The sequence below is a fragment of the Dipodomys spectabilis genome, unplaced genomic scaffold (genome assembly GCF_019054845.1).
Source record: "Dipodomys spectabilis isolate Male_0828 unplaced genomic scaffold, ASM1905484v1 ptg000095l, whole genome shotgun sequence".
NCBI lineage: Eukaryota > Metazoa > Chordata > Mammalia > Rodentia > Heteromyidae > Dipodomys > Dipodomys spectabilis.
Window position 1 is genome coordinate 34,191,796 of NW_024870772.1, and position 18,213 is coordinate 34,210,008.

General features: G+C 39.8%; 1 protein-coding gene and 1 non-coding gene across 3 annotated transcripts in view; one reads left to right on the forward strand and one right to left on the reverse strand.

Annotated features, from left to right (window-relative positions):
• Positions 1-18,213, forward strand: part of B3glct (beta 3-glucosyltransferase) — a 117,419-nt gene that overhangs the window by 11,632 nt on the left and 87,574 nt on the right. For both annotated transcript variants that reach the window (XM_042685756.1, XM_042685757.1), the window contains exons 2-3: positions 3,832-3,881; positions 10,598-10,643. In XM_042685756.1, the coding sequence (XP_042541690.1) occupies positions 3,832-3,881; positions 10,598-10,643 (96 nt within the window). The remainder of the gene's footprint in view (positions 1-3,831; positions 3,882-10,597; positions 10,644-18,213) is intronic.
• On the reverse strand, positions 15,890-15,995 carry LOC122112941. The gene has a single exon (XR_006148318.1). It is a non-coding gene; the product is annotated as a U6 spliceosomal RNA (small nuclear RNA).

Genomic DNA, 18,213 nt, shown 5'->3' on the forward strand with positions numbered 1-18,213 from the left:
CCTTTTAGCTCCAAGCTAGCAATGTACCATTTGAGCCACTGCTTTATTTCTGGCTTTTTGTTTTGGTGCTTAATTGGAGTTTCATAGACTTTCCTGCTTGGGCTAGCTTTGAACTGGGATCTTCAGATTTCAGCCTCCTGTGTAGCTATGATTATAGGTATGAGCCACCAGCACCTTGCATTCAACATAACTTTAACCTATGGTTCACAGCAGACAGAGTGACTCCTGTCTGTTGAACAAATAAAAATAGGATGTATAATGATACCGATAACTGTTGATTCATACAGCACTTAGCATACACCACCTCACCCTGTCTAAACATGGTACCTGCTAGGTGATTGCCACGCTGCTTCTGTGTTGGCCCTCATGTGATGACAGGACCTTCCATCCTTTGCCTTAGCAGTAATTCCCCATGGTGGTGGATAGAGTTGTTTGCTACTCAGCGAGTGTGCAGGTTCAGGGATCCATGGACTTGTCTCCAGAGCATGAAGGAAAGGCAGCTGTGTCTCCATCTTCTATTGTTGGGCGGCATGCCTTGGATTCCCTTCCCTCAGCCACTGTGGATTACCATCAAAGTCTGTAATAAGAAGCAGACAAATTGGCCTTGGGCTGTGCATCCTGGAGCTTAAGGCCCCCATCCTGTGAACCTGGAATTAAACCTGGAAAGCTCCAGGGAGGGGCAGCCTTTGGAGGCCACAGCTGTGCTGGGAAACTGAAGCATGTTTTGTAAGTAGGTCATAGGAAAGAAAGTGAGGCCCCAAGGTTTTCTTCCACAGAGTGTGAGAACAAAAGGTCTTCTAAGCATTCTGGTGAGAATCTGAGCGCCAGAATATGGCCATGGGAACTTTGGCCAGAGTGGCAGAGCCACTGTGCCAGGTTTGATTCTTCTTTCCCCAATTTTATGCTGGGTACTGACAGACATCATCATTATTGTCATTGATTAGCATGGCCAGTGATGCCAGGGTCCCAAGGTTTGGGCACCATTTCATTCCTTCCCACAGTGTCCCTCAAAGTAGGGGATCTTGATGGTGATCTTCTAGATTTTGCTTGGTGTCTGTAACAGGAGTTATAGGAAGACTTTGGGAGGACAAATCAAGAGAACAGAAATGAAAATTGAATCCTGAATCCCAAGGCACAGTTACGTTCCCTGCATGGTGACTGGGGTTCTTTGCCACCTCCCAGGAACCAGAGAAGGTAGTTGATTAGTGTTACTTAAATGCACTGCAATTAACTCCTCCAGTTTTCTTGTGCCCTGGGGTTTAGGCTAGTCAATAAATCCTAGTCCCAGGTTAGTTGTAAAACCTTGATTTATCTTTCTATCTAGGTATGCTAACATATTCACTGGCTTGAATTATTTAAAGTTATCAAGGAAAAGGTCTGATTTCTATTGCCTGCCCTGATTTGCACTTTAAGTAGTACTGTCTGTCTCAAGTTGCCAGAATTCATGTTGGAAAAAAGAAGAGAGAATTACTTTTAAACAGCAGTTTGGTACATAAAATCGTAATTTACCTTGGATTGTTTCTCCAACTGTACATTAAAGGTATAAAGTCCAGGTTTTCAAGAATCTCTGCTAAATCTGGAGATTAGCATGAAATCAAACAGTAAACCTTGAGTTCTAGAGTGTTGTCTTCTTTTCTGCGACCTTTGCCATCTCTTTCTCTCTCATTTACTAGCCTATAGCTATTGATTTGTACATAATCCATAGCTATGCACAACAGCAAGCTTGTGTGCTTGCTTTTCTTTTAATGTCCAAGAAAAATTAGTCTTTTATCTATGTGCATGCAAATATAGGTCAGTTCATGTGGACATGAAACTATCAATTTGTTAGGAACATCTAGAATGAAAATCACATGGAAGTACATACATGCATATATATTTATATAAATATACTCCTTAAACTGCTTTGCTTAAGAAATTTTAAAAAAGAGCAATGACATATCTCTTCCCACTGTATGAAAATCAAAACTAAGAAGAATTCAAAGGTATTAAGAGTTACACATACACTTTGGTAGTTATGATCAAACAAAGCACTACCGAATGAATCTTAGAATTGTTGAAGGTGACCTTACTTGCTTCCTCTTTTTTTCACTTTCCTCATCTATTCATACTCCTTTAATTTCACGAAGCCTCGAGTTAGTTGGTAGGAATCCTGAAAATGATTTGTTATTTTAAGATTATGAATGATGTAACATACTCTTTGTCTTCAGAACACATTTGGGAAACTGGAGGCTCAAGTGGTAGAGCACCAGCCATGAGTGAAAAAAGCTAATGCTAGCCCAGTATGTCTTGATTTCAACAAGCAGGATTTGTGGGCTTTGCTTGTAATTCCTACTTTAGATCGTTACATTGGCAAATAGTATTAGCTGCTGGCTTATGATAAGCAATGCACTGATACCTTTCAAAACCAGCAGAGGAGAGACTATATGTGATCTTCGGTATTAGTGAACTCATTCTGTATACTTTGTTCTTGGGGCCAGCAGTCAGTAAAGCTATATTCCTGGTCTTGTGTAGCTTATAGTTCATTAATATGTAAATAATAGACAAATAACCACATTATGTCAGGTGGTAATAGATGCTCTGATGGGAAGGAAAGCATCTTGCGGGGGATAAGCCATTCTAGACTTGGGAATTTGCTAATTTAGATGAGACTGTTTCTGGGATGGCTCATCTACCAGCTAAATTCCACCCAGACTTCCTATGACTTGCATTTCAATTTTGTCCTGCCATTTGAAATGTCATTTTGGAAATGGAAACAATTAAACCATGTTAGTCATTTGCTTTTCAGTGTGAATATGTTTTAGATTACTTCCTTTGAGCAGATGTTAATGGAGAACTTGAGGCAGTGGATATCTGGGGCTGTGGGTGGGCTAGGGAAGGATGAGGTAGAAGGAAGTGAAGTTTCTGCTTTTGAGAGGGTCTCCTCTGTCTCTCAGGAGCCCTGCTAGAGTCCTCCTTGTGGTCTGTGGTTACCCTCCAGTATCTCCTCTCCAGGCCTCTCAGTGTGTTACTGCTCCAAGGCTTAGCCCTTTCCTCCTGGGCATGCTAATTGGAGGAGGCCAACCCTTTGCAAATGCTCTCTAAGCATTTCTTTAGGAGAAATGTGCTTAAAGTATTGTTTTGTTTGTTAACCTTCCTGACTGTTTGGCTTTTCATTTGGCTTTATGTTTTCCAAGTGTTGTTACTCTCATATTGTTACTGTTATTATTTTTTAATGGCTAGGCTAAATGTATCTCCAGGGAGATGCTTATTTGAGGTTCGGACTCAAAACCTTAAATCACTGGGAATGGGGAATGATTTTAATTCCGCTGGCTCTCCTGCCCAGACACTTTAGTAGAGTTCTGTAAATTCTCTATTCAGGCATTACGTGTTAGACTCCATAGTTCCTAAGAGCAAGCTTGCTCCAAATGTAGCTCTGTTGTACTCCAGGCTTTGGTAGTGATGCTGATGGTGGGAATTTCTGCTTGTTTTTTTTTTTTTTTTCATTCTCAGGAATTCAAATCAAGGATTCAGTGAAATACTTTGCATTTGTCTTTGCTTTGTGGATTATATCTGCAGCACAAATGGTATACATAGACTTTTCCCCCCCTCCCCCCCTTTGGTATAGAATTATTTTTGATTGGGAGCCCAAGCGTGGTGACATTGCATTGCGGAATAATCTGAAAGTCAGAGATGAAGAAAAGCAGTAATACTAGTTTGTAGCAATGCAGTTGCTTAAAAGGGAGCAAATGTGTTCTGTTCATTTTTTTTTCTCATTATAAGCAAAACTGTTAAATGTGAGAGTGGACCCAAATTGTTAATATTAAAATGTTCCTTTTTTCACCCCCTTTCTAGCTTTTGCTTTGGTATCTGAAGATACGAAGAAAGAGGTCCAGCAGTCTCAGGTACTAATTCTAATGTTGTCATCTGTCCTCCCTTTGAATTCCTTTATTTTTGAGACTCTTGAAGGTTTCATCTTTCAGTAGTTAATGTGGTGCTAGGTGCTGGTGGTTCATGCCCATAATGCTAGCTGCTGTTGAGGCTGAGATCTAAGGATTGTGGTTCAAAGCCAGCCCAAACATGAAAGTCTAAGAGATTCATCTCCACTTAACTACAAAAAAGACAGAAGTAGAGGTGTGGTTCAAGTGGTAGAGCACTAGACTTGAGCATACAAACCCAGGGACAACACCCAGGCCCTAAGTTCAAGCCTTAGTACTAGTACCAGAATAATAACAACAAAATAATAAGTTAATGTGTATTTTTTTCTGTTGTTTATATGAATTAACACCATATTGGTTAACATAGATTTTGAATCCCAATCAAAAACCTATATAGTTAACTTTAAAAATATCTTTAATAGTTAAAGTAGATCCATGAGGGTGTAATAGTCATTTTAAGATAAAAAATGTTTTGATATGGAGGTAGACATTTTAGAAATACTTCTTGGTGTGCTAGTCAGATTTTTTTTTTTGGTCACTGTGACAAAGCACTTGATATAAACAACTTAAGGGAGAAAACTTTATTTTGGGTGACAGTTTCTGAGGCTTCAGCCCATCATGGCTGGAAGGTGTTGGCCCAGCAGAGCTGCTCACATCATGGTTGCCAGGAAGGAGTGGCAGATAGAGGGAGAGGAAAGGCAGAGGGAGAGGGAAAAAAGGGAGGGAAAGGAAGTGGGACAGACAGAGAGGAGAGACAGAGAAAAAGGGTGAAGGAATTGGAGGGGAGGAAGGGAAAGAGAAAAACAGAGAAGAAAAGAAAGAGAAGAAGAGAAGGGAGGAGAGGGAAAGGAGAGAGGGAGAGTTATAGAGAGAGGGAGAGGAGAGGGGGAGAAGGGAGAGAGACAGAGATACAGAGAGGGACCGGGTGGGGGGAAGAGAGGACAGAAACAGAAATAGAGACACAGAGAGAAAGAGGACCGTGGGAGGAGGGAGAGGGAGAGAAAGAGGGGACCATGGGAGGAGGGAGGGGAAGAGATAGAGATAGAAGGACAAGGACAGGGAGAGGGACAGAGAGGGAAGGAAAAAGAAAGAGAAAGAGAGGGATTGAGGCCTGTGCTCTCAGGCTTTCCCTTTTTCCCGCCTGTGGGGCACAGCCCACGTGGATGGCAGGTTTTCTTCTTCTAGTCAGTCTTATGTGTGGTTTACCATTCTCCTAGGTACTTCCTCAGTCCAAACAAGTTGACAGGCAAGCCTAGCCACCACATGCAGAGGTCATGGTTTTCTCCAGTCTTACCCTGTGTAGCTCTCAGCTTGGTTTTCCCTACCTGTGAAAGGATTTTCTAGGTCAGAAGAGTCTCAAGGGCCCAGTTTCTGTGACCTTGTAGGTGGGCGACGCGAAGGCATGCTGGAGACCAGGTGGGAGACTCTGGTGCTGGCCATACTGCCAGATTCTTCTTCTGCTCAAGCCAGAAGCCAGGCCTGGGAGGCAGGAGGAGTCAGGCAGTGTGATTCCAAATCTCAGAGCTTTTCATCATTATGTCCATGAACTAAACATGTCCTTTTTTCTTTTTTTTAGTTTAAACTATTTGGGCTTTGCATGGGATCAGTGTAGCATGGGAGAGAGAGAAAAAGTATTCCAAAATATGACTTGCTCTTCTCATATTAACCAAGGCTCCATTGAGTTCTATAAATAGTGCAACAGTGTTTCTTTTTTTGTACATTTTTCAATTAGCATCAATTAATTGTACTGAGGGGGTTTCATTTTGACATGTCTGTATATGCATACAAAGAATCTTGATCAGACTCACCCCCTCCATCACTCTCCTCTCCTCCCTTCCCAAACCAATCTCAACAAGTGCTATTGTTCCATTTTTACACATGGACATAAAGGATTTTGATAGTATGCCCTTTTACCCTCTCCATTTGACCTGCCCTCTCTCATTTGTATCTCTTATTCCAAACAAGGCCAATTCTTTTCTTTTTTTGTCAGTACTGGAGCTTGAACTCAGGGCCTAAAGCTTGCTTGGCAGGTGCTCTACCACTGGAATCATATCTGCATCCCTGTTTTGGCCCTTTCTTTTCAAGATAGGATCATGTAAACTTTTCTGCCTATGTTAACCTCAAACCTCAGCCCTTCAGCTCTCATCCTTGAGCAGCTGGGAATATGGGCATGAGCCACTGATGCTGTCAAGACTCATTTATTAATAGAATGTTTCTTTTACAAACAGTGTTATCTGCTCTGACTATATTATGAGATCCTTCCACAGAGGAAATTATAATAACAATTTCTTTTGATTTTAAGATTATGCTTAATAAAGCATTTTTGTGGATCTCATTTAATTTCATCTTCTCAGTGTTGCTTAAGCAAAAGGAATATTCCCAGTTATGACAGAGAAAACTTAGCCTTGGAAATGTTAAGTGATTTTTACCAAGGTCACAGGATTACTAAAAGATGAAGTTTAAATTTTTTGATTACTTACATATTCACCTTGTACTATTCTATTATTACATCATTGGGTGTGTTTGGCAAGGCTGAGGATTACTGATGATGAATTTAAGAGGCTGCCTAAGGGTTATTAACAGAATGCAAATTTTGCTTATTGAATTTAGGAATTATAGTATGAGTTTTTGCAGCCTGCTATGTAGCTAAGATTATAGGTATGAGCCACCTGTGCCAGCTTTGTTCTTCTGTGTCTGTCTGTCCGCCTGCCTGCCTGCCTGCCTGCCTGCCTGCCTGCCTGCCTGCCTGTCTGTCTGTATGTCTGTCTTTATATTTTTTTGCTGATTCTGAGCTTGAACTCAGGGCCTGAGCTCTGACATCTGAGCTTCTTTTTGCTTAAGGCTAGTGCTCTACCACTCGAGCCACAGCAACACTGCCAGCTTCTTTGAGTAGTTTATTGGAGCTAGGAGTCTCATGGACTTTCCTTCCCCTGGCACCTTGAACCACAATCCTCAGATCTCAACCTCTTGAGTAGCTAGGTTATAGGCATGAGCTATCAGCACCTGGCTCTGTTATCTCTATTTTATAGAGGAGAAATCAAGACCTGAGCTAATAAGTACCAGGGACAGAAATAAGAATGCAGAACTAGTTCACAACTGAGTGCACAGATGAAAACACATCTAGATCAATGTATTTTGAATTGAGAAGGGTGGTAGTGACAGGAAGAGAAGATGGAATTCTACTTCTTGTCTGAGATTTCACATCAAATTTTTCTGAGGGTGTTTCTGTTCTTTTCTTTAATGACGAACTTGCACACTAAGCATTAGACATGTATATTGCAAGTATTCAAATTTCTCTTTGCTTAAAAAATGAATGTTGGTAACTCATGCCTGTAATTGTAGCTTCTCAGGAGGCTGAGACCAGAGAAATTAAGGTTTGAAGCCTGCCTGAGCAGAAAGTCTGTGACACTCTCATCACCAAATAACAGCCAAAAACTGAGAATGGAAGTGTGGCTTGAGTGTCAGAGTACCAGCCTTGAGTTTAAAAGCTTAAGTGAGAGTGAGAGGTCTTAAGTTCAAACCCCAGTACTAGCACAAAAACAAGCAAAACCCATGTGATGTGTGACTTAGCTGTGTCTTTTCCTATGGGCAAAGTTCTCTGTGGGGTAGCTGCATTCACAACAGATCTTTATCCTACCTGCACAGTAATTCATTTGATTTAAACAACCTTACCCATGAGCATTTTGATTAATATTGATAGTCTGTGTAAGAAGCTTGTCAGCAGAGACAATAAAACAGAACATGTGTTGTTTCTCTCAGAAAGAGCCAAGCCTAGTCACCAGGGAAGTGAAGACACAGTTTGAAATGTTCTATCCATTTCTTCATTTAGTCTCATTTTCTTTCTCAAAGATGAGATTACTCAAGACTGTTTTGGTTCCATATAAATTCACCTAATTCATCTGCTCCTTGGACATTTTATTTTTTACAGTTTACAAATGGAGTCATTTGAAATAGCTAAGCATTTTCTTTTCCTAGCTATTGTGTTAGCCAGTGTGAGCTTTTGTGCTTCCTAACAACTCGAATGAAACATGGTCTTGGTTGGTTTGCTTTGATTTCCACAGAATCGTGGTGAGTTCCTGGTAGTTTTTCATCTTTTAGCTAGTTGAGGTAGGTGTTCTTATTGGATCAGATGTTACTTTCAGCAGATTTTAAGTCCACCTGTGAGGAGTGCCATTGGGAAACCTAGGTGGACATTAGCCAGTATTATTGGGAAGGAGCATTGCAAAAGAGTATTTGTCATGGTTTTACGGCTACTGACTGAAGTGCCCTGGGAAATCCTTTTAACTTTTGGAGATTATTTTTTTGTGAAAGGAAGTGTTGGGTTTAGTGAAGTTTAATTTTTCCTGTTTTGAAAAAAAAAAAACCTTGGCTGTACTAGGATTTGGCCTCAGAGCCTTGTGCTCTGTCACTTGAACCATGTCCTTCCTTCTTTCTTTGCTTAGTTATTTTTTGAATAGGGTCTCACTTTCATGTCCCAAACCAGACTAGATCATGATTCTCCTATTTATGACAGGCATGTGCCCAGCTTTTATTGGTTGAGGTGGTATCTTGTGTTTGCACTGGCCTTGACTTGAGGTCCTTGGTCTCTTGGTCTCTTGAATAGCTAGGATTACAGGTATGAGCCACTTCATGTGGCCCCTAGTGTAGTTTTTTGATACACATTCTATTTTTCTTTGAACCTTGGTTGGAAGCTGAATCTGTAGCCTTCTGAGAAGAAGAAGAAAGCAGTTTGACTAAGGGGCAGGAAGTAGGTAAATGTGGGAGCTAGCTGTGCCCTGGTACCAGGACAAGAGCAGCATGGGATGCATAGATGATTTCACCCACTCATGCCACTTTATGGTGAGAACCTGGTTTGGGCTCAGTACATTCAGAGAAGTGGATTGAGCTATCTAGTCATTTTTAGTCAGTTCCTCTAAAACTTGCTTGTTTTGGCTGGGTTAAGTGAAGTGTCATTTGACCATTAGCTGTAATAACTCAACACCTGGCTATGGTTCTCCACTACAGAGTGGCATGTCTCTCTCTCTCTCTCTCTCTCTTTCTTTCTTTCCTCCTTCCTTCCTTCCCTCCTTCCCTCCCTCCCTCTCTCCCTCTTTCTTTCTTTCTTTCTTTTCTTTCTTGTGCTACTGCTGTGGCTTGAACTCAGGGTTTCCTTTGGGTTTTTGCTCAAGTAGTGCTCTACTACTTGAGTCACATCTCAACTTCTGTCTTTTGGTGGTTTCTTGGAGATAAGAATCTTACTGACTTTTCTACATAAGCTGTCTTCATCAAACCACAATCCTTAGAATATTGGTGTAAGCATAGCTCAGCGATAATTCTAATAATGAGACAAAGTCATTTTATAAAATGCTACCCAAGGTAGTCACCTTAGGTGTGTTTAGCTCCTTTCTTCCTGTCAGTTATCATGTCCCTGTCCCTTTGTCATTTCTAGAGGATACATCTTTTTGTGGCTATATCTTGACTTTCAAGCTGCTCCCAATTTTGTTGGTAAAGCCTTCCAACTACATTTCTTATTATAGTCTGTGAAGGAAATTGAAGTATATTTGCCTCCATCCAATTGGCATAATTATAGCATGTGGCTGTTGAAATGGAAGAAGGAAATTAGACAACTCTATCGTAGTGTAGGGAGATCATGAACATGGTACGTTTAGTTGCAGACATCTTGAACTTTGCCGGAATATCTTTTAGAGTTCACCTCAGAATCATACAGTGCCAGAATCAGATATTTCTGTACCCTCATCCAGATTTCTGTGACTAGAGCTAGGCAGCTGTCAAGAGCTCTTTGCTCATGAGTTCTAGTGACCAAGTATGTTACTATAGTAGAATTACTGAGACAGAGTGACTTACAAAGAACTGAGAGTTCTTCATTTTCCTTCTTAATTTCTCCCTCCCTCCCTCCCTCCTTCCCTCCCTTCTTCCCTTCCTTCCTCCCTCCTTCCCCCTCTCCTTCACACTGTGCCATGGTACCTAGCTGAACTTTATTTTATAACAAATTAACTCTTTTGATCACGAACCTATCCCCTCTATAACAACATGAGTACAAGTCATTACAGCTGAGCACTTGTATCTGAGGTTTTACCTTTCAGTGCTGTAGCATTGTGGGTAAAGTTTTCAACACATGCTGTTCAGGGTGTGCATTCAGACCACAGCAGCCACTATCATCTGAGCTCCATATCCCTGGCAGGGCCCCAGGGCTGCTTCCCAGGAAGGAGAGATCATGGTGCTAATATTCTGAGTGACAGTATATCTGAGCTCAAAAGACAACTGAATTACTAAGACTAAATGATTCATACCTAGTTACTACTGCATACAGTAACTAAAAGAGTGCCTCATGAGTAAAACCTTCCAGCATTGAGACTGCCATGTTTGCAATGTTTTGGGGATGGTGGGGTTTTCAGAATCCAAGAACATTATTTTACATAGGAAGAGCTTCAGCACTGTTAAGTGACTGGTCCAAGATGAGATAAGAAAGATGCAGCCCCATCTTTGAGTTTCTGTTACAGTGTACAAGTGTATCACTGCTGTCTCCCCCTTCCATTTAGTTCTCATTCCTTCAGAGAAGCATTTCCAAGTTTCCATCATTCAGTCTTCCCTCCAACTGTAAATACATAGCATATATACTTAGCTGTATTGCTACCTCTGTTATGTGATGAGACTTATCTTTATCTCTTTCATTACAAATACAGGATTTGGAGAAAAGTACTAATGAAATTAAAAGGAAAAATGACATAGGTAAGTATTGATTTATTATTATTATTATTATTGTTGTTGTTGTTGTTATAGCTCAGTCTGGGATGAACTTAGAGCCTCACACTTGCCCAGCTGGTGCTCTACCACTTGAGTTATGTCTCTGACTCTGCTTTTTTATCCTGTGGCTTGAACTCAGGGCTTGGGTTCTGTCCCTTAGTTTGCGTTAATATATATTTTTATTGTAAAGATACTGGACAGAGGGATGACAGTTGCATAAGTAAGGTAATAAGTACATTTCCTATTGAGCATTGTTATCCCCTCCTTGATTTTCTCCCTACTATCCCTTCCTTCCCCACCTCCCTAACTCCTCCTTTCCCTACTCACCCCCTACCCCCAAGTTGTAAAGTTCATTTTCAACATAGTGTGTTGCACATCTCATTGTGGGTCAACTTGTGTCCTTGTTTCAGCATTTTGTTGTTTCCCTTCCTCTCCCCAAATTAGAAAAATATGTACAAGATGCAGGGCACTGGAATCAAATATGGTGAAAACAGGGGTTATACCATGGGGGAAGAACATAAAAAAAAATCACATAGTACATTATGAGTACATTAGAAACAACAGCAACAAAGATAAAAAACTCTGTGTCCCTTTCTTGGAGTTCATTTTGCTTGGCATCATCTTATATGGTCATATGTACATACCCTTTGACCTTTTCTGCTTGTCCTAGACATATACTAGATATTGCAAATAAGGGAAACCATGGGACCTGTTTCTTTGGGCCTGGTTTACTTTACTTAATATAATTTTTTCCAAGTCCTTCCATTTCCTAACAAATGGGGCAGTGTCATTCTTTCTGATGGAGGCATAGAATATATATATATATATATATATATATATATATATGATATATATGAGATATGTGTATATATATATATATATATATATATATATATATATATATATAGTATATACAGATACCACATTTTCTTTTTTTGGGGGGTTTAGGAAGATAAATCTTTATATTAAATACATGGCTTTTTTTATTGTGAAAATACTGTACAGATGGGTTACAATTACATAGTCAAGATAATGAGTAGATTTCTTATCAAGCATTGTAGCCTCCTCCTTTGTTTCCCCTTCCCATCCCACATACCACATTTTCTTGATCCGTTCATCTACTGAGGGGCATCTGGGTTGGTTCCATATCTTAGCTATGATAAATAATGCTGCAATAAACATAGTTGTGCTGGTAGTTTTAGTGTGGTCTTGTTTGTGATCATTTGGGTAAATGCCCAAAAGTAGGATTGATGGGTCATAGGGGAGCTCTATGTGGAGTCTTTTGAGGAACCTCTATACTACTTTCCAAAGTGGTTGAACAAGTTTACACTCCCACCAACAATGCAGTAAGGTTCCCTTCTGTCCACATCCCCTCCAGCATCTGTTGTTATTAGATTTCTTGATTCTAGCCATTCTAATGGGAGTGAGGTGGTATATCAATGTTGTTTTGATTTGCATTTCTTTTATGGCTAGAGGTTGAGCATTTTTTCATGTGTCTATTGGCCATTCTTATTTCCTCTTCAGAGTCTTTCTTTAAGTCTTTAGCCCATGTATTAATCACGCAGTTGTTTCTTTGAGGATTTGTTGTTGGGGGATTTAATTTTTTGAGTTCTAAGTATATTTTAGATATGAGACCCTTGTCTGTTGTATGGCTAGTGAAGATCTTCTCCCAATCCGTGGGCTTTCTATTGATCTTGCTAGATATGTCCTTTGCCATGCAGAAGCTCTGCAGTTTAAGGCAATCCCATTTGTCCAACCTTTCTTTGATTTGTTGTGTTTCTGGGTCTCTATTAAGAAAATTTCAGCCTGTGCCAAGGAGCCCTAGGGTTTCTCCTACTCCTTCCTGTAATGTTTTCAGGGTGTCTGTTTTGACTTCAAGGTCTTTGATCCATTTGGAGTTGATTCTGGTGCAGGGTGATATATTTATAAGGATCTAGCTTTAGTTTTCTACAGGTGTTTAACCAATTTTGCCAGCACCATTTACTGAAGAGGCTGTCTTTCTTCATTCTATTTTTTTAGCCTCCTTGTCAAAGATTAGGTGGCTATAGGTCTGTGGGTTCATTTCTGGGTCTTCAGTTCTATTCTGTTGATCTTCAGGTTTGTTCTTGTGCTAGTACCAAGCTGTTTTGATTACTATGGCTCTGTAGTAGAGTTTGAAATTTGGTATTGATATTCCTCCAGCGCTGTTCTTTCTGCTAAGGTTCATTTTTGCTATTGGGGTCTTTTATTGTTCCATATGAATTTTTATATTGCCTCTTCTATTTCCTTGAAGAATGAGGTTGGAATATTGATAGGTATCGCATTGAATTTGTAGATAGCCTTGGGAAGTATTGCCATTTTCATGATGTTGATCCTTCCAATCCAGGAGCATGGGAGGTTTATCCACTTTCTAAGTTCTGCTTTAGTTTCCTTTTTCAGGTTTTTAAAGTTTCCATCATAGAGGTCCTTCACTTCTTTGGTTAAGTTAATTCCTAGGTATTTTATTTTTTGTGGGGCTATTACAAAAGGAGTTGCTTTCCTGATTTCAGCCGCACTCTTCTCGTTATTGGCATACAGAAAAGCCATTAATAGTTGATGGTTAATTTTATACCCTGCTACTTTGCCAAAATTTTGAATCAGCTCCAGTAATTTGGGAGTGGAGTCCGTGGGATTCTTTAAATACAAGATCATGTCATCTACAAAGAAGGAGAGTTTTACTTCATCTTTTCCTATTTGGATTCCTTTTATGTTTGCATCTTATTGCTGTAGCTAGGCATTCTAATACTAAATTGAAGAGACATGGAGAGAGTTGACATCCTTGTCTTGTTCCTGAGTTTAGAGGAAATGGCTTTAATTTTTCACCATTAAGTATAATGCTGGCTGTAGGTTTGTCATATACAGCCTTTATTGTATTGAGGAATGTTCCATGGATTCCTATTTTTTCCAGAGCCTCATCATAAAGGGGTGTTGGATCTTGTCAAATGCTTTTTTTCTGCTTCTATTGAGATAACTATGTGGTTCTTATCCTTGCTCTTGTTGATGTGATGAATTATATTAATTGATTTGCGTATATTGAACCAGTTTGCATCCCTGAAATGAATCCTGTTTGATTGTGGTGTATGATTTTTTGGATGAATTGTTGAAGTAGATTACCCAAATTTTGTTGAAAAGTTTTACATCAGTGTTCATGAAAGAAATGGGTCTATAGCTCTCTTTCTTTGATGAGTCCCTGCCTGGTTTTGGGATGAGGGTTATGATGGCTTCATAGAAAGGGTACGGTAGTGAACTTTCTCTTCCAATTTCATTGAAGAGTTGGAGGAGTATTGGTGTGAGTTCTGCTTTGAAGGCCTTGTAGAATTCCTCTGTAAATCCATCTGGTCCTGGGCTTTTCTTAGCTTGGAGGTGTCTTATTGCTGTTTCTATTTCAATGCTTGATATGGGCCTGTTAAGATGGTTTAACTCATCTTGGTTTAGTTTCGGCATGTGGATACTTGTTAGGAAATTGTCCATTTCTTCCAGATTCTCAAACTTACTAGCATACAGGTTTGAGAAATATTCCCTTATAATGTTCTGAATCTTGGTTGTTTCTGTGGTGATGCTTCCATTCTCATCTGAGTTTGTTTATTTGATAAAATTTGCTAAGGGTCTGTCAATTTTGTTAATTTTTTTTTCCGAAAAACCAGCTTGTTGTTTTGTTGATTCTTATGGTTTTTTGGATTCTAATTTGTTTAATTTTGATTTAATTTTAATTATTTGTTTCCATCTACTGGATTGGGGTTCATCTTGCTGCTCTTTTTCAAGGGGGTTCAGATGTCTCATTAAATTGTTGGTTTCAGATCTCTTCAATTTGTTGAGGAACTCAGAGCTATAAACTTGCTTCTGAGTACTGCCTTTACTGTGTTCCAGAGGAGCTGGTAATTTGTGTGTTCATTTTTGTTGAGTATCATGAACATTTGAATTTCCTTTCTGATCTGTTCCATGACCCCTGGTGATTCAACAGTGTGTTGTTTGGCCTCCATGTGTTACAGGACTTTCTTTGTTGGCTTTTGATTTCTAATTTTATTCCCTTGTGGTCTGAGAGAACGCAGGGCATAACTTCAATGTTTCTGAATTTGGACAAGTTTGCTTTGTGACCTAAAATGTGGTCTCTTTTGGAAAATGTTCCGTGTGCTGCTGAGAAAAACGTGTGTTCCGATGCTGCTGGGTGAAATATTCAGTAGATGTTTGTTAAATCTAGTTGATCTATGCATTTGTTTAGATCTGTGGTTTCTCTGTTGAGTTTTTGCTGAGTTGATCTATCTAGTGGGTATAGTGGTGTGTTAAAGTCCCCAACAATTAATGTCTTTGGATCTATGTGAGATTTGAGGGAAAGTAGTGTTTCTTGGATAAATTTGGGTACTCAGTTGTTTGGGGAATAGATATTTAGAATTGTAATATCCTCCTAAGGAAAGATTCTTTAATTAGTATGTATCGACCTTCTTTATCTCTTATCACTAAGTTTAACTTGAAGTCTATGATATTAGGATTGCAACTCCCACCAGGTTATGGAAGCCATTTGCTTGGTAGATTTTTTTTTTTTTTTGGGTCTGGTTGTGGGTCCTGAACTCTGGGCCTGGGCGCTGTCCCTCAGCTCTTCAGCTCAAGCTAGCACTCTACCACTTGAGCCATAGTGCCACTTCTGGCTTTTTTCTTTTTGCTTATGTGGTGCTGAGGAATCGAACCCAGGGCCTCAGGCATGCAAGGCAAGCTCTCTACCACTGAGCCACCTTCCCAGCTCCTGCTTGGTAGATTTTATTATAGCCTTTTCAAAATACGTTTGTTTTTATGGGCAAGGTGTGTGACTCTTGAAGGCAGGAGGTAGAAGGATCTTGCTTTTTAAGTAGACAGTCTGTGTCCCTTAATTGGAGAATTAATTCCATTGATATTGGGAGTTAGGACTGAGAGGTGTTTGGTAGTTCCTGCCTTGTTATCCATCTTCTTGAGGGCTGGGACAACTGGGTTCTTATGGTTTTTGGGTTTTCAGTTTGGGTGCAGTTTCTTGGCCTTTATTGTGGTCTTATTGGTTTTCTATGTGTAGGACATCTTTAAGTGTCTTTTGTAGGGTTGGTTTGGTGGAGATATATTGTTTCAGTTTTTTTTTGCTATGGAAAGTTTTTATTTGACCTTCAGTTATGGAGAGTTTAGCTGGGTACAGTATTCTTGGTTGATAGTTGTTTGTCTTTAGGGCATGGCATACATCATTCCAGGCTCTTAAAAATGTGGAACACTTCATGAATTTGGGTGTCATCCTTGTGCAGATGCCATGCTAATCTCTCTATATCATTCCAGTTTTAGTATATGTGCTGCCAAAGGGGACACTGTGTGTTAATTTTTATGGGCACTGATGGGTTTCCTTGTAACACATGGTATTAACTGAATTAATGACCAGAGTCTGGAATGTGAACTTGAATTTATCTAGAGTAAGTACCGTTGGAGAAAGACATTTATATTCTTATAATTACACATACAAATCTTGGTGGTACCTAATTTAGTATCAGTTCATCTGGAAAAGAACCCAGGTGATTTCTTTGTCCCAGATCTTCATATGGTCCTACAGTACCGGGAAGCTACTGAAGAGCTGTGACATAGTCATAGTCACCGTGTCACCAGAGGAATTGGTACGGCAGCTGTGAGCTCACAGGGCTCAGGATCTTGTCACAGCCTCCATGGACAGTCTTCTTTTCCGTTTTTCTTCTTGAGCTCATTGCCTAATTGATGGACTCAGTGTATAATTATTCTGGGCAAGTTAGACAGAATGGGAGCGCTTTTCTTGTGTGTGTCTGTGCATCTCTATGCTTTAGCTCTAGATCAGAGGGCTGCTTCTTCTTCACCCTTTATCAGAAGGACTTGTGTTGATTTCTTAGCAGCACACAAACACAATGGAATCCCTTCTAGCTTACTTATGATCAGGATTAGCATTATTGGATGGTGTGTTCTCATTCTTAGCTACCAAGGAGACAGGGAAGTTTTGTGTTTTTTGTGTTTTGTTTTGTTTTTGTTTTTTTCCCCCCTTTTTTCTTTGTGCTGGTACCAACGGCTTGAATTCCAGGCCTGGGCATTGTCCCTTAGCTTTTTCACTCAAGGCTGGTACTCTGCCACTTGAACTGTGTCTCTACTTTTGGCTTTTTACTGGGTAATTAGCACTAAGAGTCCCATGGACTTCCCCACTTGGGATGCCTTTGATTCTTAGATCTCAGCCTCCTGAGGAACTAGGATTGCAGACATGAGTTGGTGTGCCTGGCTTTTTTTTTTTTTAACATTTAGGGAGGAATAGTTTCTCTTCTAGGCATCCTTTTCTAACTTTTCCCTTAATTCTTTTGCCTTCTACGATTGATTTATATGGTTATTTTTAGCCACTAAGTTCTGTCTTAGCTTTTAGTCTATGGGATTTATCGACTATCTGGATCTATTCATGTAGTACTAGTTAATTTTTACATGTACTAGTTAATTGGCACATGTTAATCAATTGTCATTGCTGTATAGTATTCTGATTCATGTGTCTGATTAATTAACAGGAATAACATTTATAGGTCACTGGGAAGGTGCATCTTCAACTTTGTGAAATTTCAAAAAACTGCCCCCGTGAAGGATATTTACTCCATTCTTCACAGAAAGAAGTCTTTATAATTCCTCTTTTGATATGTCTGTTTATATTAATGTTTTAGATGTTAAATGAAAGATAGCATTTCAGCTGAACCATAAGACACCCTTTTAAGCCTTATTCGTGGCCAAGAAGCCAATTTAAAATACAGGTGGATATATAGAGTGTTCTCATTTACATAGAGTCCTAAAGGAGAGGAATTAGGTCATATTCAGTAGACTGCTCAGCGTTTCCTTTTAAATTTTTTATTGCGTTTTAACCAAAGTGTATTTCAGGTTATTTTTAGGATCTAGATGGCTCACTGTGGTGCTATCTGTTGTATGCATATTTGAGTGAATCAGTAAATGAGTAGAATTATAGAACCAAGCATAAAAACAACTAAGTGTAGTGAAATACAATTAAGATCAAGTGAGTGTCCCTGAGCTGAAGTATTAGAAGAAAGGTTTGGGTGGAAGGGGGGGGGGGGGGAGGGACGGGGACGATCCCCGCATGTGTCCATAGTAAACCTGACTGGAGTCCACACTCCATGTGACACATACTTTCTGCCCTGCTTACACTGTTTCTGGTGGATGGGTACTGTGGCCTTAGCTCTTTCTGTTTCTTTATTACCAATTCAGAGTTCAGGAGGGCCTAGTGTACTTCTCCACTGTGTCACCTGAAAAATTAACTAGTACAATGCAAATGGATCCAGATACTGTTGATGAGTCCCATAGATATAATACAAAGACAAAACCAAGTTGCCTCTGATGGCAAGATCTCTGTTTTTTGTTTTGTTTTATTTTGTTTTGTTTTTCCAGCAGACAGAGGAAGACATACTAGGGTTTCTTTTCTGCTGGCCAGTGTAAAAAGCTGGCTGTCTTAAAGTGTGTTTGTTGGCTGGCAGATACTGCTAGCATTTGTTATTGATGGTTTTTGTGCACTTCTGGCCAGGGTCTT